Raw genomic sequence first — 24,678 nt, 5'->3', positions numbered from 1 at the left:
ACAGACTAGAGTTGGACCCAGTGGATGGCCACCTAGGGTTGGAGCCGATCCAGTCCACTAGACAAAAACCAGGTGGGAGGGGTCAGACAGTCAGGGAGTCAGTAAGTAGAAGTGAGAGGAGACAGACGTACTGTCATGAGAGTGTAACAGTGACCTGAGGGCTCAGGCATGTGGTTGCTGGGGGATTAAAAATTAAAAATTATTTTTATTATTATTTAATATTATTTTTAGTTATTTTTTTAGTAAAAAAAAATCTTTTATTCTCCCTCTAGAATACAGGACATAGAGATCCACTGCTGTGTACAATGGATCTCTAAGTCCAATATAATCTGCCTGTGGAGTCAGATGCAGCACTGGAGCTCCAAGTATAGAAAATCTCCTTGTGACATCACCAGAGTCTGTGGCTCAACAGCTAGTGCTGCAGATTAATTGTTTGAGAGCTGTTGGTTTGAGTCCTAGGGAGGGATGAGCATTCTGAAAAGTAAAAAAAAAATATCTTTTTGCAATTTTTTTCCCTTACTTTATATTCGTTTTATAGGAACAAAAAAATCTGACTTTTTCTCCATCTACATAGACATAAAGATATAGGTATATATCTCTATATAGCTGAATAATTTTGGGTTCTCTGCCTTTAATGCAGGTCAAGATTACCAAATCCTCCTATACTCTTCCGTAGAGACAGTTGCTCAAGGGTAGAGCTGGTGTGTACAGGCAAGCATTTCAAGTCCTAGAGAAGAGGATTTAATTTAATCACTACACTGAGAAGAGGAGTTGGGACAATAGCAGGACAGTCCAGCTGAATCTGGGATGGTTGGGAGATATGCAAAAGTGAATTTTAGAAAATTCAGATTCTGGCAAGGCCAAGGTTTTTTTTTTTTTGTAAAATGCAAAGTAAATTCAGACCCCTTTTACAACACTAGAAAATAGCTACCGTTTCACCTGCAGAATCCAATGCTGATTCTTGTCTGGTGAATAAGACCTATCTGTTAAGGCCACTTTAGAAGCTATGACATCGCTAATGCGATGTCGTTGGGGTCACATTAGCGATGTTGTTGTGTGCGACACCTATGAGCGATTTTGAATCGTCACAAAAACGTTCTAAATCGCTCATCGGTGACATGGGGGTCCCTTCTCAAATATCGCTGCTGCAGCGTGTACGATGTAGTTCGTCGCTTTTGCGGCAGCACACATCGCTCCATGTGACGCCGCAGGAACGATGAACCTCACCTTACCTGCCGCCGCCCGCAATGCGGAAGGAAGGATGTGGGCGGGATGTTACGTCCCGCTGATCTCCGCCCCTCCGCTTTGCTTGGGCGGCCACTTAGTGACGTCGCTGTGACGCCGCACAGACCGCCCCCTTAGAAAGGAGGCGGTTTGCTGGTCACAGCGACGTCGCAGAGCAGGTAAGTAGTGTGACGGGTGATGTTGTGCGCCATGGGCAGCGATTTGTCCGTGTCGCACAACCGATGTGGGCGGGTACCCACGCTAGCGATATCGGTACCGATATCGCAGCGTGTACCGTGGCCTTTAGTTTCATACTCTTCAATAGATTGAAACCCCCCCCAATAAAGGAGATGCAAATCTCCTCTACTAAAGTGCAGAGAAGCACCAAAACTTATGTACCATGGTAAACCTCCCATCCAAATGACATTTTGGCTATTCATTAGTAACAAAAGGCTTGAAATGTTCAATTTGTCATGCTCCTCCTTGTTCAACCTTAAGACCTCTTCATACATTCATGAAAAACGTTTGTGATTTGTACGGCCACGTTGAAGGTGCGTATAGCCCATCCGTGTGCTGTGATTTTGGCCATGATATCTGTGATAGCATATGGAGAGCAAGAACTTTTTACATACCTGTCTCCGACGCTGCTGTCTCCGGCATTACTGCTGCTTCCGGGTCCACGGTGCAGTTAATATTTATGAGTATAATGAGCGGGCCTGGAAGCAAGTGACAGCAGCACCGAAGACAGCAGTGCTGGAGACAGGAGAGTATAGAAAATCATTTTATTTTAAAGACCGTGTTTTCTCCGGGACATGTCACACTGATGTCACATGGATCACACCCGTGCTGCTGGAAAAAAACAAACAAGTCTCCGTGAGGAACACATGGACATACGTGTGCTAAATACAGACACTTGGTCTTGGTGAAAACCCTATGTGCACAGTCCGTGTCTCCTGTACGTATGTCCGTGTCTCCGTACTTGTAAAAATGGATGTCATATGACGCGCCCATGGGGTCCCTAAGGGTTACTCATCACTGGGCCGGTGTCGATTCGGGTTGTCACAGCGGCCAGCCCAGTTCCGTGACCCCGGTGGTGTAAATAAATGGGGGATGATGATGATGTTGTAGTTATTGCCGACGCCACCTGTGGTGTGCGGCCAAGTATTTGCCGCCGCTGCGGGAGGTCTTCTCTGGATCGGATGATAACGCAGCTTGGATGGTACAGCTCTCCACAGGCAGAGCTCATGCCCCAGGGAGCATGCTGGGAGTAGTAGTCCACTCTATTAAAAGAGCGCAGGGTTGGAGGTGGTGAAGAAAGGGAGTGACACAGGGGTTGCAATCAAAGTTCTTTACTCACTGATATGTCGCTGCCTTTGGGCGCCTCCTCTTTCAGCCATCTTTGTCCTCCTTCTGAAGCCTGTGTGCATAACGTGTCTATGACATACACACTCGCCAATCCCGCGCATGCGCACTACAATACTTTGATCTGCCCTGCTCAGGGCAGATCATAGTGCGCCTGCTCCGGACCTGAATGCCGACGAGTGTGTATGATGTTGGATGCGCCATGCACCGCGGCTTCAGAAGGACGACAGAAGCAGCGACAAAGATGGCCGAAAGAGGCAGTGTTGGCAAAAGAGGACAAAGACGCTCATTTGACCCACATCCACCGCAGCGACCGATTTAGGTGAGTATTATAAAGTGTTTTTTATGTTCTACACAGCAGTCTGGGCTCTTATATGCAGCATGTTAGAATGCTGTATATAAGAGCACACTGGTGGTGGCCGCAGCTTATAGGGCAAAAAACTGGTGACAGGTTCCCTTTAAGCCCTGGCAAAATAAACAATTTGATCCTTCTGTTAATTGTTATTTGCTGCAGGTGTTTCAGTATGTCATAATGAGGAAGTTATTATTTTCCATTTAGGAAAAAAATCATCTGTGTGTGCATGAGATTTCTGAACACTCATAGCTTTTGCTGGTGCTGTAAAAAGCAGCTTGTAATTTGCATATATTTACATAAAACCATGCAAAAAAAGCAGCAGAAAACTACGTGTGAACATAGCCTTACAAGGCATAAATCTTTTTACCATGCAGAGAAAGCTAGACAATTGTCAGAAAGCTGCATATATAGATTGTCACCTCGACACCAGCTCAGTCCGTAAAGTGTGAGGTTGACTTGATACTGAAGGAAGCAGTTAAAGTGGCTGTAATTGAAGTTAATATTAAACAAGTATTAACAAATAATTATCCAAGGGTGCCGTGTTATTTACTTCCCTAAATTCATAAATGTTTAGGTTCTCATTTGGGAAGGCCGATCGTTTCTTAATTCTCTTCTGCAGCTGGTTGCAATTTATATTAATAAAGACTTGGAAAAAAATGTTACAAAATTTAGAAAATGTTTAAATGACACAAAAAAGCAAAAATAATTTATATTATGAAATCTGAAATTAATTTTAAAACAGAATTACTTTAAGGTTTATAAAGAGTTGAACCTCCAGATTAGAGGGACCGCGATGGGCGCTCGAGTAGTGCCACGTCATGCAAATTTGTTCATGGGATGGGTCTTTAAATAATATATTTTCAGGGGCAGTTAGTAATACAATAATAGAATTGTTGTTTGCAAATGTTTTATTGATTATTTGTTAATTATTTGAGAGGCAAATATGCAAGTGCAACTGCTTTTAGGAACCATCTAAACAGGGTTGTTGCTTGGGTCCTAAAAGATCAGGAGCCCAGAAATACATGTCTCCCCATACTACCTGCCCACCACTTAAAAAAATCTATACATATATAGATACAATATACCACTGTTGCTAACATTGCTAACAATAAAACACACTACACAATGCCCAATATTACCAAAATTACTACTATACAAGGTCAAAATAATACCACTACACAATGTATACTATCATTACCACTATATATCGAGTACATAATATTATAATATGACATTTACTTCTAAAACAACACAGATTATAGTAGATTAATAATGCCACCATACACCTACCATTACACAATGACTGAAATGCATTAAAAAAAGAAAGAAAAAATGCTATTAAAAAGACTGATATTACCGCCATATGGTGACTATATAGTGGTAGATATCAGTCCTGCCAACCATAGTACAGAGGTTACAGTACAGATATACAGTATATATACAGTACAGCTGACTTTTTTTTCTGATGGAGTCATTCACTTTATCGTCTTTTTCATCTGGTCCAACATGACAACTTCTTCCAGCCAGGTCTCATCTGCAGAGATTACAAGAAAGACACATCTGACTTCTCACATTTCCAGCCCCGGCCCCATCTATTCACAACCTGCACAAACTTCCCATCCTGCCTGCTCATCGGAACAGTGACCCCAATACTTCAAAAATGATGTCATCTATTAATACTACAAAGACAGTGCGCTTGATAGTGAGCTTCTAAAAATAATCATGCCCTGTTGAAAGTAATAAAATCTCCACTGTGCTACCTAGCAAGTAATGATGCTCAATATGCTTCTTTGAAAACCAAAATCACCCTTCAAACAACAAATACCCTTGAGTATCTCCGTTGAGTAATAACGCCTCCGCCCAAGTAATAATTGCCCAAATCAAAATTAATAATGCACTCATTTAAAATAAATAATGTTACAAGCCTCTTAAATACTGCATGCTAGTCCCACAACTCTATACAATGTATGATGGCCACTACAGCTCCCTATAAATTCGTCTCAGTATATAGAGTATGATGGTAGTTACAGCTCCCTATATACTGTATGATGATCACCACAGCTCCCCTATACACATTATGATGGTCCCTACAGCTCCCTATATACTGTATGATGGTCCCTACAATTTCCTATATAGAGAAAAATGGTCCCCAGAGCTCCCTATACACTGTATGATGGTCTCCATAGTCCCTTATATACCGTATGATGGTCCCGAGAGCTTCCTATACACTGTATAATGGTCCCTAGAGTTCACTATACACTGTATGATGGTCCCCAGAGCTCCCTATACATGGTATGGTGGTTCCCAGAGCTCCCTATGTAGCACCCAGGGGGCAGGGGGATTCAGGCACGGGGTCTCGTACCAGAGTTACTCGTCGCCGGGCCGGTATGATGATCTGGGATGTCACAGTGGCCTGCCCGGCTTCATGCCCCGAGGTGTACACCAATAAGGAGGGAGGATGATGGGGACTAAATTAGAAAGATTGTCGTGATGCCACCTGTGGTACGCGGCCAGAGATTAGCCGCCACTGCTGTCGCTGTCCTCCGGGCTGGATGGCAATAGCAGCCGAAGATGGTACCACTCCCCACAGACTTAGCGAGCCCCGGGAAGGATGATAAGGGGAGTAGTGATGGCGAAGGCCTTAAGCACCAAGGCGCGGGGCGGCAGAGCCGGTAATAAGAGTCCGAGTCAGATGCTGCGGTTCCAGGTGTCTTTACTCACTCTTTGTGCCGCTCGCCCTGGTAGTACTGGTCACTCGCTGTGATGAGCCTCTTCGACCTCAGATAAGTTAGAAGCAGTCACCGGTGTTTGACAGAAGAAAGTCCTTTTTCAGAGTTGCCCTTCCAGCAGTGAGGAACCTCGGCTGAGCGCTCCGCTCCAAGCCGCAGGCCCTGTGAAGAGAAGAGAAGAGAAGAGAAGAAAGAGGTGATGGTGTCGTGTCCCAGAACTGGTGTCCCAGGTAGACTGTCTGAAGATTGTGTGAGTTTGTGCCTACTTCTACCCCCAGTAGAACCCTCCCCCCAGGTGGCTGACTTCAGTGACAGGGGAAGTCCCATGACTCATGATAGCCACCCCCCTGCCTACCCTGAGCCATCCCCCTTGTGAGAAGTCTCCTAAGCTATATGTAAAGTGTGAATGTGGAACACCGGTGATTAACACCCTCCTTACCCGAGGCGAATATCATTCCTTATAAAAGGTGCAATACTCTGTGGCGACTGGAGCCTCAGGGGTGCCACACCTATATACTGTATGATGGTCCTGAGAGCTTCCTATAGGCTGTGTAATGGTTCGCAGAGTTCTCTATACATTGTATGATGGTCTCCAGAGCTCCCTATACACTGTATGATAGTGCCCAGAACTCCGTATACACTGTGTAATGGTCCCTACAGCTCTCACCTAATTATTATACTCACCTAATCCTAACGCCCAGCTCTGTCTGCTTTTCTGACTATTATAGCGGGCCTGCAGAGGCTGTGTGATAATAACGTCATTGTGCTGCCTGCGTCGGCATGCGGACGCCTGGACTGTTGCAGGCCAGCAGTCTACGGCTTAAGTGTTGGACAGTGGGCACCACAAAAAATAGACATTGACTGTCCTGTTTGACCAATTCAAGAGAATTCAGAAAAGTTCTACCAGACTGACTATAAGAATCAATTAAAAGCACTAAAAGACTGCATGAGGAAAAAATATTAACTCAGCTTATCAGGAAGAAGCCTGAACAACAGAAGAGGAATGCTTTGCTCCAAAAGTAAGGAACACGTCAGCGTGAAATAACTGTACGATGAACTTTATAACTACTTGCAATATTGTGTATGCAGAGAAAACCAGATCCAACAGGTGGCAGGAACACAGATCCAGTACAGCATTAGATATAAGCAAAGGAGAAGAAATCCAGCACTCAGGATCCAGGTGAAATAAAAGTAGATTCTTTAGTGTCAATTAGATTAAAAAAGATCACACATCATGGTTGGGACAGCAGCACATATGACTCATTTCGATTGTGAATGATAAAAGGCAATTATTGTTGAAATAACGAATTATATCCGGTAGGTGAATTATATCCGGTAGGTGCATCTCATCTACTGTTATAATAATGAGCAGGTCATCGATGTATAATAATGAGCAGGTCATCGATGTATCATAATGAGCAGGTCATCGATGTATCATAATGAGCAGGTCATCGATGTATCATAATGAGCAGGTCATCAATGTATCATAATGAGCAGGTCATCAATGTATCATAATGAGCAGGTCATCAATGTATCATAATAAGCAGGTCATCAATGTATCATAATGAGCAGGTCATCAATGTATCATAATGAGCAGGTCATCAATGTATTATAATGAGCAGGTCATCGATGTATAATGATGAGCAGGTCATCGATGTATAATAATGAGCAGGTCATCGATGTATCATAATGAGCAGGTCATCGATGTATAAAAATGAGCAGGTCATCAATGTATTATAATGAGCAGGTCATCGATGTATCATAATGAGCAGGTCATCGATGTATAATAATGAGCAGGTCATCGATGTATAATAATGAGCAGGTCATCGATGTATAATAATGAGCAGGTCATCGATGTATCAGAAGGAGCAGGTCATCGATGTGTAATAAGGAGCAGGTCATCGATGTGTAATAAGGAGCAGGTCATCGATGTATAATAATGAGCAGGTCATCGATGTATAATAATGAGCAGGTCATCCATGTATAATAATGAGCAGGTCATCCATGTATCATAATGAGCAGGTCATCAATGTATAATAATGAGCAGGTCATCGATGTATCAGAAGGAGCAGGTCATCGATGTATAATAATGAGCAGGTCATCGATGTATCAAAAGGAGCAGGTCATCGATGTATCAAAAGGAGCAGGTCATCGATGTATAATAAGGAGCAGGTCATCAAGGTATAATAATTAGCAGGTCAACAATGTATAATAATGATCAGGTGATCGATGAAGCAGATATACCAGATTACAGGTCGGAGTTTCCACTTTATGTAAATTTTGAAATTTCCACCAAGACAGAGATGTTAGCTATGGAAGGTGAAAGTTTGTTTATTTATAAAGAGAAGAAAGGAAGAGGAATAGGAGAAGATTTGAGAAGAAGAAGGGGATTTTTTTTCTCCGTTGGGTTAATAGAGGTCAGTTCCTCGAATAAAAGGATTATTAACTCTTTATTCATCTCATCTGTGACTCATTATCCACATTGAATTCCCATGTTTCATATTTGTATAATAATGATCAGGTGATCGATGAAGCAGACATACCAGATTACAGGTCGGAGTATCCTCTGTATGTAAATTTTGAAATTTCCACCAAGACAGAGATGTTAGCTATGGAAGGTGAAAGTTTGTTTATTTATAAAGAGAAGAAAGGAAGAGGAATAGGAGAAGATTTGAGAAGAAGGGGATTTTTTTTCTCCGTTAAGTTAATAGAGGTCAGTTCCTCGAATAAAAGGATTATTAACCCTTTATTCATCTCATCTGTGACTCATTATCCACATTGAATTCCCATGTTTCATATTTTTTTTTTTATTGTTGTACTTGTACTATACGAGTATATGAGTGTTTCACCAGGGTTTAAGTTAAGTTATACATAGTTAAAATTGTTATGCACCATCAAAACGCGTCATATGTGCTGCTGTCCCAACCATAATGTGTTATCTTTTTTAATCTACGCGTCAATAGAGAATCTACTTTTATTTCACCTGGATCCCAAGAGTGCTGGAGTTCTTCTCTTTTGTTTATATACAATATTGCTCATATACAAATAAAGTATATATTAAAGGAAAACTGGCACATTCTGAACGGAGATAGCTTTTTGGGTAACCTTATCTCAGTTTGTGACTTTCAGGAGGGTGCTCAAATTTAAGGATCCCTTAGTATCTAGTCATTTAAAACACATGGATCACAACTTTAAGATTAAGAGCAGGGGCGTAATGATCCCAGATGCAGAGATCGTGACCGGCCCCGGACCCCAGCACCTGCATTTGAGGACACACATTTAGCTGAAGAATACTGCTGCGCTGAGACTCGAAGGGTTCCTGCACTGCTAAACATCCTGCTGTGCCCATGATTGGTGCGCATGGCAATTACGTCATTCACCATGTCACGTGCACCAATGTAAGGTGCCAGATTCTGTGCCAGCTGTAGAAGAGGATGCAGAGTGGTGGGTGAAAGGAGAAAGGGGAGAGTATTTTTTGGTTGCTTTTTTAATGCGTTAAAGAACAGCAGCAGAACGGGGGAGATGTATACCAGGAAGGGGCCCAGGATGAGGGACATATATACCAGGATGGGGGGGTCTACCAGAGAAATGCTTGAATTTCCCATTGACTTCCATTATGCTTGTTACACGAGACGAGCACCTGAATATTATAAATTGCCCAACTTGAATAACGAGCAGCAGAGCCTTTTAGTGCTCACTCATCACTTGTTAAATATTTTAGTTAGGCATGTATTCCAACTGTAGGGAGAGACTGGATGAGATGTAAGGGAATAGGGTCACTGGTCCGGGTTGTAGAGCAAGAAGAAGCAAGAGCCTGGTAACTTCTTCTGTGACAGGCTCAAAGGTGGAAAGTGAACTTAAGGAGAAGTAGGGAAGGGGATCCAGGATGTGAGAGGATTGTGCAAAAATGTCCTGACGGATGTGGTTAATTTTCTTCTATGGAATAAGTGGCCAGATCATCATCTCTGAGGTTGGTGACTCAAGCCTGTGCTTTAGAACTCAGGAGGGAGTAGAAACGTCCGAAGAGTTGTATTGGGTTGTCAGTTAGTTATGTGATGAGGGTGGAGACGTAGACTTGTTTGGCCAGATGGTAAGCAGAGTTATAAGTTTTGAGTATGAATTTATAGTGGATGAAGTCTTCCACTGAAAGTGATTTTCACCACTGATGCTCGGCACCTTGAGGAATGCTGGAGAAAACATGTTTGCAGCATGTGCCTGGGTTGCCATAATCTATTTTGGGTCTTTCTGCATGTAGCAGATCCTGCATTATCCTGACCAATCTGCAATGTATTGTTATAATGGTATGGTTATAATGTGACAATGCTGAGTCTGGACAGGAGAGGAGAGGATGGGAGCTAAGAATGACTATAGATTGTTCATAAGATGCCGGCTATTGAAGGCATGTAAATGGGGGAGTCCTGGTCTATAAGAAGGTTCTTGACAAAGAAGGAAAAAACCTGTGGTCAGAGAATGGGAGAGGGGAAGTCTCAGTAAAGTCTTGTACTGAGCAGAGTCGAGGGAAGACCAGGTCCATAGTATTCTCAAGTTCATGAGTAGGAGAGTTAGTAAACTATGAAGGGATAAAGGAAGAGGTTAAAAAAGATAAGTGGCAGATGGAGAGAGTGGAGCATCCATGGGATGTTAAAGTCCCCCATGGGTTTTAAGTTTTGCATTCCTGATAGTTTTGATTTTTGATTTCGTTGAATTTAAGGTTGATCTTTTTAAAGCCATCAGAAAGATTCACCTATACAAACATTTCCAGGCAATGCCTGATATATCTACAGAAGTACCGGCTGGGCATGTTCCCTGTAGCATAGCTGGTCCCCAGGTTGGTTTGATGGGAGCTTTTGATTCTGATATCCTTCAGGACGCTAGATTATTACTCAGTTTGAGTGATCCGGATTCTATAACTGATACTGTTAGTAGTAACATCGAGCCAATGGTGGATAGATTTACCAAAGGGGGGAAATCAGATTTTTGTCCCCCTACTGTACCAGGAAATTTAATCGATCTGTACCAGGAGGCTGTCTTGAAGGATATCGAATCTTTGGTGTATCCTAAACCAATTCTAAATTTAAGCCGGAATGAACAGGCAGCGATAGGTGTCATGCAGGGCTGGGAGGACACGGTGTTCCGGGAGGCTGATAAGGGGGGCAACGTTGTCCTCCTGCCCAGGCATGATTATATCCAGGAATGCAATAGACAGTTGACGGATGAATCTACCTACTCTCCCCTACCTTCAAATCCCATCCAGGGTTTTAAAAAGTCTTTGGTGCGGTTGTTGGACAAATATGTGGGGTTGGGATTTCTGTCTCGCTCACAGGCCGATAAGTTAATTCCTCCTTTTCCCACCAAGCCCCATTGGTACTACATACCTAAAGTACATAAGAGCAGGGATAATCCACCGGGCCGTCCAATAGTGGCTGGCATCGGCTCCCTTACGGAGCCGTTGTCGCACTATTTGGACTGGCTCCTTAGACCCATCATGAGTCATATCCCCTCCTATGTAAAAGACAGCGGTGACTTTTTGACACTGCTGAAGGGTATGTCTTGGCAAGAAGGCTTTTCTCTTACCTCGATTGATGTGGAGAGTTTGTATACCCGTATTCCTCAAAAAATGGGTATACAGACGGTTAAAGATATGGTGGCTCAGACAGGAAAAGACGCGTTGTTTTGCAATTTCATTGAGGAAGCCCTGGATTTCGTTTTGTCTAAAAACGCTTTTATGTTTTTGGACCGGTGGTACTTGCAGTGCAGGGGTACCGCTATGGGTACCCCGGTCTCTTGTGCCATGGCCAATATTTTTTTGGGCTCCTTTGAAAGCAAATACATTTTTTCTGATACTAACCCCTTTCTGAAATACATTCGCCATTTTCTGAGGTATGTGGACGACATATTCATAGTGTGGGCGGGCACTGAGACCCTCTTTGCTGATTTTGTGGCATACCTTAACATCTGCAACACTATGAATATGTCCTTCACCTCCTCGTTTGGTGGCGATGTCCTCAATTTTTTGGACATTGAGGTTTCCATTAAGGATGGAGACATTCAGACACGATTGTTCAGAAAACCGACAGCGTCAAATTCCCTGTTACACTATCAGAGTGCCCACCCACTCCACACTAAGACAGGTTTGCCCTATAGTCAATTCCTGAGAGTACGAAGGGCAAATAGTTCAGAGGAATCTTGTCTTCAACAGTCTCAGGAGTTGAAGACAAGATTGCAACAAAGAGGTTATCCAAAAAAACTAGTTGATTCGGCCTGTGAGAGAGCCAGATCCGATAACACCACTGCTGCCCAAAAAAATCGCACCAAAAAAGGCACGGAGGGTGTGGATAGATTTGTCTTCAGCTTCAAATTTGGACCCATGGCGCACGCTATTAGGAATGCTCTTTGCAGAAATTGGCACATTTTAAAAAGTGACCCCGCCTTGTCTGAGAGGACAGGTTCCAATCCTTTGGTGTCGTTCAGACGATGCGGTAATTTGCGAGACAAACTTGTGAAGAACAGACTTACTAGTCCAGCAACATGGCTGAATAGATGTTGCCCACCGGGGAATTACCGGTGTGGTCAATGCCATTTTTGTAATTTACATTTAACTGGTCGTTCTTTACAGGTAGGCTCGCATTTGCACACTGTCCACCAATTTATTTCATGCAAAACCAAGTTTGTGGTCTATGTAGTTCTCTGCCCTTGCGGCAGGTTCTACATAGGCAAAACTATCAGGTGTTTATATATACGGTTCAGGGAGCATTATGGTTCAATAACATCAGGGAAAGGTTCCCCCAGATTAATCACACACATCCAGGAATGTCATGACAGTAATCCTAACGTTTTACATTTTGCCGGCCTCAAGAAGGTCTCTCTCCCTTCTAAGGGGGGCGACCTGCATAAATTATTACTGCAAGAAGAGGCTAGATTGATCATTAATTATGGGGCACAAGGCCCACAAGGGTTAAACGATCGTGTGGATCTGGCTATATTCCTGTGATACATTTTTGTTTTCTAATACTTCTGGTGTCTATATATTGTTTGTTATTTATGTAAATTTTGTAAACTGGTTCATGTAAAGTGACATATGTTTACATTTTATATTCATTTTTATATATACAAATCTCCTGTTGTTGTTGTTGTTTTTTTATGTGGCCTTTGGCAACCTGTGAGCACTCCTTTAAAAGGGGTGTTGCCATAGCTCCACATGTGGACCCGTGGAAGCCCAATTTGTGAGCGAAACGGGCGTCGTCCAGTCTTGAGGAGCCAGCTCACAGTGTGCCTCCGGCTTTCTACTATGCACGTGTTTGAATAAAAGAAAATCCTTCACAGCGGACAGAGTGCGGTCATCCTTTATTCTCACCTTTATCCATGGATTTTGTTCTATGACGAGCACCCCGCTTTTGGATTGTTGGACTTTCCAAGCTCTCCACCCGGACTCGGGCACAGGCGGTACCGCAGACGTTACTGCAGGTAATGTGCAGTGGTGCAGGACTTAATCATCTCCCTTTGTTAGATGTTTTTTTCTGCCTCTCAAAGATAGCAGTATGGTGCAACTTATATTTATCCGGCGCTCTACACTGAGCGCTTACATCAGTGTTTACGTGTAAATCTATGAAAAGCATGATTCAGACAAAATTCCCAATGAAAAGTTCACTTTAATGAGGCAGACAGAGTCACTTTGAGCTCACGTTTGGCCTGTGGTCCAGCAGTGTCCATCTTTTTACATGTCTTTTTAGCCATGCACAAAAGTATGGTCAACAACAGTTTAATTGCACCTTTGAACAGAAGGACACTGCTGAACTCCGCTCTGCCAAATGGAGCAAAGAGAAACTACTGCATGAAGAGTGAATGGAGCCATCTAGGGTTTCACCTGAATCATGTATTTCGGAGATGTAGATTGAAACCCTGATGTACAGTTAAGGCCGCTTTACACGCTGCGACATCGCTAGCGATGTCGCTAGCGATCGCACCTGCCCCCGTCGTTTGTGCATCATAGGAAAATCACTGCCGTGGCGAACAATATTGGAGGTACGCGTCACACGTATTTACCTGTCTAACAACGTTGCTGTGGCCAACGATCAGCTTCTTTTCTAAGGGGCGGTTCGTGCAGCGTCACAGCGACGTTACACAGCAGGCAACTAATAGAAGCGGAGAAGCGGAGAGCAGCCGCATGAAGGTCACTCTCACCTCCTTGCCGGAGGACGCAGGTACGCTGTTGTTCGTCGTTCCCGGGGTGTCACACGTAGCGATGTGTGCTGCCTCAGGAACGACGAACAACCTGCCTCCAAAATGAGCAATGATATTTGGGAAATGAACGACGTGTCAACGATCAACGATTTTTCACTATTTTGCGATCGTTAGCAGTCGCTCGTAGGTGTCACACGCAACGACATTGCTAACGACGCCGGATGTGCGTCACGAATTCCGTGATCCCAACGATATCTCGTTAGCGATGTCGTTGCGTGTAAAGCGGCCTTAAGTGTTCAGCATAAAGCACAGGATGAATTTGAAGTGATCAAAAATGTTCTGCACCCCAAATTGGCACCAATAGCATTCAAGTCAACCCAAGAAAAAGCATGTCCCCACTCAGGTCTGTCATCTGTCAATGGAAATATAGGAGACTCCCTCATTACTAGTAGCAAAAAGGCTCTGGAAATGGGCTATGCCTCCCCAAAAAAGAAATCCAACAAAGTCTGCACTCCCAAATCCAAATGCCCCCTCCCTTTGGAGCATCACAATGTGCCTAAACCATAGTTATTAATGTCCACTTGTTTGGCATTGTTGTAATGAAGAGATCCCATTTAATTTACTAGATGTGTGTCTCCATAAGCACAAGCTGGGCACAATGCACGGGCACTACTATTTACTGGGCATTACAAGGACTTATTTGCAATTCTTAATTCTACAATATTCACTCAGTTTTACTCCATGGGTGTTTTGCAGAGACAAAATCGACCTACACCTATAAATGAATTCCCAACGGGGTGTAATTTCCAAAAAGGAACCACTTGAGAGGGTTTCTGCTATTCTGGCACTAAGGGGCTCTGCAAATAGAGTCCACAAACTATTCTAGGAAAATCTGTGCTCCAAGAGTCAAAAGGCGCTCCTTCCCTTTTGAGCCCTGTGATTCAGCCAAACAGTACTGTACAGTCACATGTGGGGTATTTTCACATTCAAGAAAAACTGTGTAACATATTATGGGACCTTTTTTTACCTATTCCCCTTTTTAAAATTGGAAATCAGGATCTAACACAATATTTTCGTTGCTAAAATGTAATTATTTTTTTCACTGCCCAATAGTATAAAATTTTGTGACACAACTATAGTGTCAATTTGCTCACTGCACCCCTAGATGAATTCATTCAGTGGTGCAGTTTGTAAAATGGGGTCACTTGTGGGGGGATTCTGCTGTTCTAGCACCTCAGGGGCTCTGCAATTTGACATGACACCCACAAACCATTGCAGCAAATTATGAAGTACAATGCAGCACTCCTTCCCTTCTCAGTTTTGCACTGTACCTCAAAAGTAGTCCCCAATTACATGGAGGGTATTGGCGCATTTAGGAAAAATTACACAACAAACTGTGTGGTCCATTTTTTTTCCTTATTATTAGCTCTTATAAAAATTAAAATCTTGTGGCTAAAACAACATTTTAGTGAAAAACGTCTTCACCACCCAATGGTATAAAATTCTATGGCACACCTATGGTGTCAATATGCTCACTGGCACTGCACCCCTAGATTAATTCATTGAGAAGGGAAGGTAAAACGGGGATACTTTTGGGTGGTCTGCTTTTCTGGCATTTCAGGGGCTCTGTCAATGTAACATGGCACCAACAAACCATTCCAACTAAATTTGAACTCCAATATGTCCCTCCTTCCCTTCTGAGCTTTGCCTTGTGATTCAAAAGTATTTTCCAACCACATATGGGATATTGGCAAACTCAGACGAAATTGTGTAATAAATTGTATAGTCCATTTTCTTCTATTACCCTTTATACAAATTAAAACTGTGAGGCCACAGTAACATTTTAGTGGGAATAAAATGTACATTTTTATTTTTACAGCCCAATGTTATGCAATTCTGTGAATCTCCTGAGGGTTATAATTGTTCACTACACCTCTAGATTAATTTCTTCTGAGGTGTAATTTTGTTGTCCATTCATCCTTAATTAAATTATATGAAGTTTGCCAGTGACGTATGCTCAAAAACAACCCCACACCATGATGTTTCCACCTCCAAACTTCACTGTTGGCATGGTGTTTTGGAGGTGATGTGCAGTGCCTTTTGGCCTCCAAACATGGTGTGTATTATGGCATCCAAAGAGTTCAATTTTGGTTTCATCTGACAAGACTATATTCTCCCAAAATTTCACACACTTGTCAAAATGTTGTTGAACAAACCCTAAATTGCCTCTGTGAGCACAGAATGACTGTTCAAACCAAGTACAGTGTTTGAGCAGCTCGTACTGGGGAAACAACAGTGGGATCAGCTGTAGTGTGCACCAAACAAAATAATGTAAATTCCTTGCCCACCCTCCCCCAGAAGTGCTCTGTTTATGGTTGGCTATATGATGGCAGAGACCCAAACTGCCCAATTAGTGACTTCCATTGGGGCTCGAGTCAAGTCCGAGTCCAAAACTGAACTTTACCTAAAGTCTGGCTGAACCTGCCGAACCAAACTTCCATGGATTTGTGACGCCCTGGCCTATCAGGTTGTCACAGGGTATTATGCAATATGCCCTTCTGTGCAATATCCACTTCCTCCTTGGTTACTGGTCCCTAACCATTGGTGTTGCCAAAACCAGCTAATCAAAATCCTAGGAACACTCTGCACCACACCCACCAGTGGACGGTCTGAGTGGAATAGGGTCACTCACTTGGAGGGTTGGTTAAGGGGAGATCAGGAGTGTCAGGAGTCAGTCAGAGAAAGAGAGAGAGTAGTGTTGGAGGTCAAAGTGAGAGGAGGTCAGGAGCTGGGCTCCTTGGAACTACTAGGTAGCAGATGTTGGTCTGGGCCTGGTAGGACCTGGACCCCTGGTCGCAGGGGATCATGACAAGGGGCAAGGCATTATCGTGGAGGACAGCCAGCGGCCTTGTACCATCACCAGGCTGGGACCAGGGCACGATGGGGTACGTGGACCCTAGATCAGGGAGTAGCTTCAGGCAACCTGACAATTCGCCCGACGAGAACGGAGCCTTCAAGATCCGCTCTCAACCCACTCCAAAATCGGGATACTAGTGCAAAGAGGGGGATAGGACTTTCCACAAATACGGTCCAAGAAATCCCAAGCGTGAACCCTGAGAGCAACCTCCCTAGTTAGCCATACTGGGGAGCGGGACCCGGCTAGTTTCAAGCTACAGGGACCAACTAGAGGGAAACAAAGTGCCAAGGGAAAGGTCACAGATCAATAGGCAACACCAGCAGAAACGGGACCCAAACGTGCTCCTCCTCAGTGGCAGCAGTGTCCAGAACTTTGGTTTACTCAAGTTGTCGGTGTCAGTGTTATTGGACTGAGTGAGTACACAAGTGACCCTTACCTCCCCAACGGTACCTCCCTGTCACCATCACCGAGTCCCAGGGCATCTCCTCCTACTCGTGGAGGGGTTAAACACCTGGCTGCCCGCTCTATCGCCACCGGGTACTCCCAGCTGCAGCAGTGGTGCTCCACCTTACCACACACCACGCATGGCGTCACGAACTCTCAATATACCACTCTCCCTGTAAATATCCCCCTTCATTCGAGTGGCCACGAGACCCCCGGGTCTGGACGCCCCTCGAGCCACCACGGATCCGAGCAGCTCGGCTGCTGACACGGGGGCGGCACAGATTTGCTCATCTCTAATCTCCACAAGAGCTCTCAAACAAAGAAGAAGGGGCAGTTGAGATAGAGGGAAAACAAGTGGGAAGGTGTATTTAAGTGATTAGCCCTGCCATGATGCACGAAAGCCTGTACTTGGTTTACACAGTAATTCTGTGCTGACAGAGTCCCTTGAAACACGCACTTGAACATGTTTTTGTGTTCAGCAATGGAACCTTGATTGGCGGGCATTCATACAGGCCATAGAGGTCAAGTGAATTACTTATTGTTTTCTTTGAAATTATTGTACCTGCTGATTCCAGGTATTTCAGTAGCTCTCCACAGGTGTGCTTGGCTCTTGGACAACTCTTCTCATAATTCTTTTCACTCATCTGACTGAAATCTTGCAGGGAGCACATGGTTATGGCCAATTTATGGTGAAATGATGTCCTTTCCACTTCTAGATTGTAGTACTAACAGTGTTCACTGTATCTTTTAGTAGTTTAAAAATTCTTCTGTAACCAATGCCATCAGTATGCTTTGCAACAATAAAGTTAAAAAGGTCTTGTGACAGCTCACTGGTTTTACCCATCATGAGATATTTCTTGTGTGGCACCTCGGTATTGAGATACTTTTTTATAAGCCCGAAGTTGAACCAGCTGATGTTATTTTTCACTAGTGGCATGACTAATTTTTAATTACTGATAGATTTCAGCTGGTCTCATGACTTTCCTTGGCTTCTTGCACCTCTCTTTCTTCATGGGCTCCATACTTTTGTCCCTGTGTCATTTCTCATTCTTACTCATAATTTAGCACATCTTTGGTTTTCTTTCTTTGCCTGTGTGGATCCGATGGGTTGCTACCAACATCTGGTGAGAAATTCATGTCAATATCACCTTTAGAAATATATTTACTTGTGTTCAACACTCATTTCACCCACTGTATATAATATTCCATGTCTATATTTCTCAAGTGGTGGTCTTTGAATGGTGAAATTGAGTGATGGTCAAATATAAGAACTAAAGATTAGAAATGAGTGGACCTGTGGAAGATTGGGTTCTGTGGGTTTAGATAAACTTCTGTTTTGGACCAGAATTTGACCCGAACCTCATTTGAAGTCACTGATTGGGCAGTTTGGCTCTCCGCTCATCCAGCCAGCCATAAACAAAGTGGGGAGGGAGGTTGGGTTTTTTCCATTTTTTTTTTGTACACATTACATTTGATAATTTTGTTTTTACCCTCAGTGAAAGTCATTCAAGCACTACAAGCAGCTCATACTGAGTGTACCCGGGCACAGCGATGCTCGCTTGAGTGGTTTGCATACGTAAAGAACCCAAATGCAAACTCAAACACTAATTTTTTTTATTAAGTCTGTGTTTAAACTTAAAATTTCGGGTCCACTCATCTCTACTAAATGTCTATGCATTGTCTATATAAATATATAGACAATGCATAGAGTTTTAGTTCTTAATTTTGACCACTACTCAATTCCAACTCTTCTGGAATGGGATCAGAACCCCCATTGTAATGATTGGCGTGAGCAAAAAAGGTGAAAAATGTTTGTGCTGGGATCACCCCTATGAAATATAAAATACAGATGCTTATATTCTTTGATTCAGTGAATAAAGTAATTATAATTCTATTTTTTCTTTTTTTAACAGGTATTAGATTCTTTATCGATGAATCAATCCTACGAACCAGAACTCAGGAAAGATACCAGAAAAAGATGGAGTTATCCAACAAGAAAAAGAAACTTTTTCTCTTGGGCTGTCTATTAATGTCAGTTTTTGTGTTCCTTGTATTATACCAATTACAGTTCCGTATCCAATTTTTGACATTTTCCGCTAATCTGCCTTTATCCTTAATATGCCCACAAAAAGACAACAAACTTATATCAGAAGATGTCTCAGATACTAGTAGCAATAACATAATATCTAAATGCAAAGATTTAGGAATTTGGACCGTAAAACCTGATGGAAGGTTGGGTAACCACATGGGTGAATATGCTGCTTTATATGCCTTGGCCAAAGCAAACGGACGCCAGGCTTTTATCCTTACGGAAATGCATGACTACTTGGCCCCAATATTTAAAATCACGCTACCAGTTTTACATAACAGTGTGGCCAGGTACGTCCCATTTCAGGAATACTGGATACATGACTGGATGTCTGAGGAATATAATCACATTTACGGGAGTTTTATCAAACTAACAGGCTTCCCCTGTTCATGGACATTTTTTCATCATCTACGAGAAGACATGAAAAGGGAATTTACAATTCATGACTATCTTAAGAATGAGGCCAACCAAGTTTTGGAAAACATAAAAGGTTCTCGAAAAAATGTCACCTATATTGGGGTCCACGTCCGAAGAGGCGATTATGTCAATGTCATGCCAAACGTTTGGAAGGGTGTGGTCGCAGACAAAGGTTACTTGGAGAAAGCCATGAATTATTTCCGAAATAAATATAAAGAACCTGTTTTCGTAGTGACTAGTAATGGAATGCGTTGGTGTAAAGAGAACATCGACAATTCCAAGGGTGATGTCTACTTCTCAGGGGATGGCTACGAGTCCACTCCGGGTAAGGATTTTGCACTTCTGGTTGGTTGCAACCACACAATCATGACTATTGGGACATTTGGATTTTGGGCAAGTTATTTGGTTGGAGGAGAAACCATATACCTCACTAACTTTACACTTCCTGAATCGGAATTCTTAAAACTTTTCCGATATAATGCTGCATTCCTACCGGAGTGGATTGGGATTCCAGCTGACCTATCTCCGCTACAGCACTGAAAATACCGGGGAAAAAAGCCAACGCTGCCTATATTTTAAATACACGTTGTCAAAGAGACTGATTGCCATATTTATTAAGCAGAAAAGATACAACAATATGGATATTAACTGAGCTAAAGTCTATGCTTTTTTGTGATGTGGACTTGAATTTGACCGTATACTTTCTAAAACCATATTCTTTATGGTCAAGATGTAACTCTCTCATATTTTTGTATGACCTAAACTTGAAGAAACCCTACTCAAGGGTATAAAGTGGTTAAATGTCCTAGATACGTAGAAAAAAAAATCAGGTATTGACTTAATGGGATTTCTTTAGTGGCTCTTTTTGGCATCAATCCTCAGGTCTTTTTTCTTTTTGAGCCTTTGTTTTTCCATCAACATGGCCATCTGAGGTCTTGGTTATTGCGGGATAAGTTGTAGTTTTCAATGACACCATTCATTTAAGTATCTAATGGACTGGAAAAAAAATAGTAAAAAATTCCAATTGGGGTAAGATTGTAAAAAAAAAACACCCGCAATTCCGCCATTGTTTTTAGGTTATGTGTTTATGGTGCTCATTGTGAGCAACAGGATTCTTCAGGACAGTATGATTTCAGTGACTAAAAAATAATACATTTTTCTGAAATCCATACATTTTTTCTTTTTTTTGATGGATGTTTTTTGCGTGGTGAGCTGACATTGTTATTGAAACCAGGTTCACAACACACACACAACATTTTGATCACTTTTTATAGCATTTTTGGAGGAGGTTCAGCAACTGAAAAACTTCAATTCTGGCACTTATTTGTCTTTATGTTTTCCCTTTATGATGTTTAATGTGATATTTATATTTATTTTTTTATTGGCATTTTTTTTAATTGATAATTTATTTTTTAGTTTCCCTAGGAGACAAACCTACAATATTTTTAGCACTTGCTCTATGTAATGTAATACTACAGTACTTCAGTATAAAGTGAAAATCACAATCTCTTGCAGATGTGCTTTATTGCAGTACCAACATCGCAGTGATGGGATATTGGCTGCCCCTGGCTGCTCATCAGCACCATGATGCAGTCACTCCACTTAAAGAGGGCTTATCACAAAAGGAAAAAGTGTCCAGTTTTTACTGTTATATTATTCGCCCTGCTGCCAATTACTCTGCTTTTTTCTTTTCTTAGTGGTTTGAGAGATACGGGCCTTTTTACATGCTAACTTTATGGTCTTTACAATGAGGCATGGCTTACAGGATCCTCTGGGGAGTGTCTTTAGGCTGCTCTGTATTGTTAGTCTGTGAACCACACCCCTTTGGTAAAAACCATAAATATTTACACTAAATAAAAAGGTCTACAGTGCCTACAAGTAGTATTCAACCCCCTGCAGATTTAGCAGGTTTGATAAGATGCAAATAAGTTAGAGCCTGCAAACTTCAAACAAGAGCAGGATTTATTAACAGATGCATAAATCTTACAAACCAACAAGTTATGTTGCTCAGTTAAATTTTAATACATTTTCAACATAAAAGTGTGGGTCAATTATTATTCAACCCCTAGGTTTAATATTTTGTGGAATAACCCTTGTTTGCAATAACAGCTAATAATCGTCTTTTATAAGACCTGATCAGGCCGGCACAGGTCTCTAGAGTTATCTTGGCCCACTCCTCCATGCAGATCTTCTCCAAGTTATCTAGGTTCTTTGGGTGTCTCATGTGGACTTTAATCTTGAGCTCCTTCCACAAGTTTTCAATTGGGTTAAGGTCAGGAGACTGACTAGGCCACTGCAACACCTTGATTTTTTCCCTCTTGAACCAGGCCTCGGTTTTCTTGGCTGTGTGCTTTGGGTCGTTGTCTTGTTGGAAGATGAAATTACGACCCATCTTAAGATCCTTGATGGAGGAGCGGAGGTTCTTGGCCAAAATCTCCAGGTAGGCTGTGCTATCCATCTTCCCAAGGATGTGGACCAGATGGCCAGGCCCCTTGGCTGAGAAACAGCCCCACAGCATGATGCTGCCACCACCATGCTTGACTGTAGGGATGATATTCTTGGGGTCGTATGCAGTGCCATCCAGTCTCCAAACGTCACGTGTGTGGTTGGCACCAAAGATCTCGATCTTGGTCTCATCAGACCAGAGAACCTTGAACCAGTCTGTCTCAGAGTCCTCCAAGTGATCATGAGCAAACTGTAGACGAGCCTTGACATGACGTTTTGAAAGTAAAGGTACCTTACGGGCTCGTCTGGAACGGAGACCATTGCGGTGGAGTACGTTACTTATGGTATTGACTGAAACCAATGTCCCCACTGCCATGAGATCTTCCCGGAGCTCCTTCCTTGTTGTCCTTGGGTTAGCCTTGACTCTTCGGACAAGCCTGGCCTCGGCACGGGAGGAAACTTTCAAAGGCTGTCCAGGCTGTGGAAGGCTAACAGCAGTTCCATAAGCCTTCCACTTCCGGATGATGCTCCCAACAGTGGAGACAGGTAGGCCCAACTCCTTGGAAAGGGTTTTGTACCCCTTGCCAGCCTTGTGACCCTCCACGATCTTGTCTCTGATGGCCTTGGAATGCTCCTTTGTCTTTCCCATGTTGACCATGTATGAGTGCTGTTCACAAATTTGGGGAGGGTCTTAATTAGTCAGAAAAGGCTGGAAAAAGAGATAATTAATCCAAACATGTGAAGCTCATTGTTATTTGTGCCTGAAATACTTCTTAATACTTTAGGGGAACCAAACACAATTCTGGTGGTTAAAGGGTTGAATAATAAATGACCCTCTGAATAAACGTTTCACAATTTAAAAAAAAAAAAAAAAAAGAAATAACATTCTTTTTTGCTGCAGTGCATTTCACACTTCCAGGCTGATCTACAGTCCAAATGTCACAATGCCAAGTTAATTCCGAATGTGTAAACCTGCTAAATCTGCAGGGGGTTGAATACTACTTGTAGGCACTGTATATCTTAGGAATAATATGGGAATTTAATGAGTATAATGCCACACTCACATCGCCCCTCTTGTCAACACCAAAGTGGCATGAATCAACAGACAACCCTGGCACAATAACTTCACCACCAAAAAACTTCGCCAAGTTTCTAGGGTTGCGGAATGGCGTTGGAAGCAAACACACAAGCCGACTTCACTGCATTCAAACAAGCAACACTCATGTTCCAATCAGCCCTCACCTCTGCTAAACAGACCTACTTCACAACCCTCGTGGCTTCCTAATTGAACCCCAAACAGCTGTTCAGCAGTTTTAACTCCCTCCTCCACCCTCCACTGCCCCTTCACTGCCCCTTCATCTGTGCAGATGACTATGCCACGCACTTCAAAAAAAAGACTGACCAAACAAGGCAAGCCTTTGTTCCACCACCCCAACCCCTTTGTATACCAGACAACTGCTCTTCCCTCAAAACATCCATTTCCAACATCACTGAAGGTGAACTTACTCATCTCCTCTACAAATCACACCTCACCACTTGTACTCACGACCCCATCCCATCATACCTCCTCTCCATCCTCACCACCACTCTTATCCCAGCCCTAGCACAACTGTTGAACCTATCACTAACCTCTGGGACCTTCCCTTTTGCTTTCAAACATGCCACAATAACACCTATCCTCATAAAGCCAAACCTTGATCAGACTGCTATGTCCAGATATCACCCCATATCTGCTCCTGTTCACTTCCAAACGCCTTGAGTAGCCCAACTTTCCTCCCACCTCTCATCTAACTCTATGTTTGACAACCTACAATCTTGCTTCTGGTGCCATCTTTCCACTGAAACTGCCCTGACCAAAATTACTAACGACTTGCTTACAGCCAAAGCTAATAGACAGATCTCTATACTCCTCCATCTAGACCCTTCCTCTGCCTTCAACACAGTTGATCACTCCCTCCTACTACAGTTCTTCTCTTCCTGTGGTGTCAAAGACAATGCCGTATCTTGGATCTTCTTATACCTTTTCAACCGCGCATTTAGGGTTTCCCACTCCCACACTACCTCCTCCTCCCTTCCTCTCTCTGTTGGAGTCCTGCAAGTCTCTGTCCTAGGTCCACTGCTTTTCTCAATATATACCCTTGGCCTGGAACAAGTCATAAAGTCATATGGCTTCCAATAGCTCCTATATGCACCTATATGCTGATGACACTGAGATCTACCTCACTGGCCCAAACGTCAAGTCTCTGCTGTCCAGAATCCCAGAGTGTTAATCAGCCATATCCTCCTTCTTTTCCTTTCGCTTCCTAAAGCTTAATGTAAACAAATCTGAACTCATTATCTATTTTCCATCTCACGTATCTTCCATACCTAATCTGTTTATCAAGGTAAATGGAATTACGCTCTCGCCTGTACAGGAAATCTGCTGCCTCGGAGTAACACTTGACTCTGCCTTGTTATTCAAACTGCATATACAAACTCTCGCCAGCTCCTGTCACCTCCAGCTCAAAAATATTTC

The 24,678-nt window shown here is 42.9% G+C and overlaps 1 protein-coding gene across 8 annotated transcripts in view; it reads left to right on the top strand.

The window, feature by feature from the left end:
* LOC142256609 (galactoside alpha-(1,2)-fucosyltransferase 2-like) overlaps nucleotides 1-21,226 on the top strand; it is a 254,802-nt gene extending 233,576 nt beyond the window's left edge. For all 8 annotated transcript variants that reach the window (XM_075328378.1, XM_075328375.1, XM_075328373.1 and 5 more), the window contains one exon: nucleotides 19,126-21,226. In XM_075328378.1, coding sequence (XP_075184493.1) covers nucleotides 19,126-20,258 — 1,133 coding nt within the window. In that variant the 3' untranslated portion in view covers nucleotides 20,259-21,226. The remainder of the gene's footprint in view (nucleotides 1-19,125) is intronic.
* The last annotated feature ends 3,452 nt before the right edge of the window (nucleotides 21,227-24,678 follow it).

The sequence above is a fragment of the Anomaloglossus baeobatrachus genome, chromosome 11 (genome assembly GCF_048569485.1).
Source record: "Anomaloglossus baeobatrachus isolate aAnoBae1 chromosome 11, aAnoBae1.hap1, whole genome shotgun sequence".
Classification (NCBI taxonomy): Eukaryota; Metazoa; Chordata; class Amphibia; order Anura; family Aromobatidae; genus Anomaloglossus; species Anomaloglossus baeobatrachus.
The sequence above is the reverse complement of the archived record's forward strand: the minus strand, read 5'-3'. Positions and strand labels throughout refer to the sequence as shown.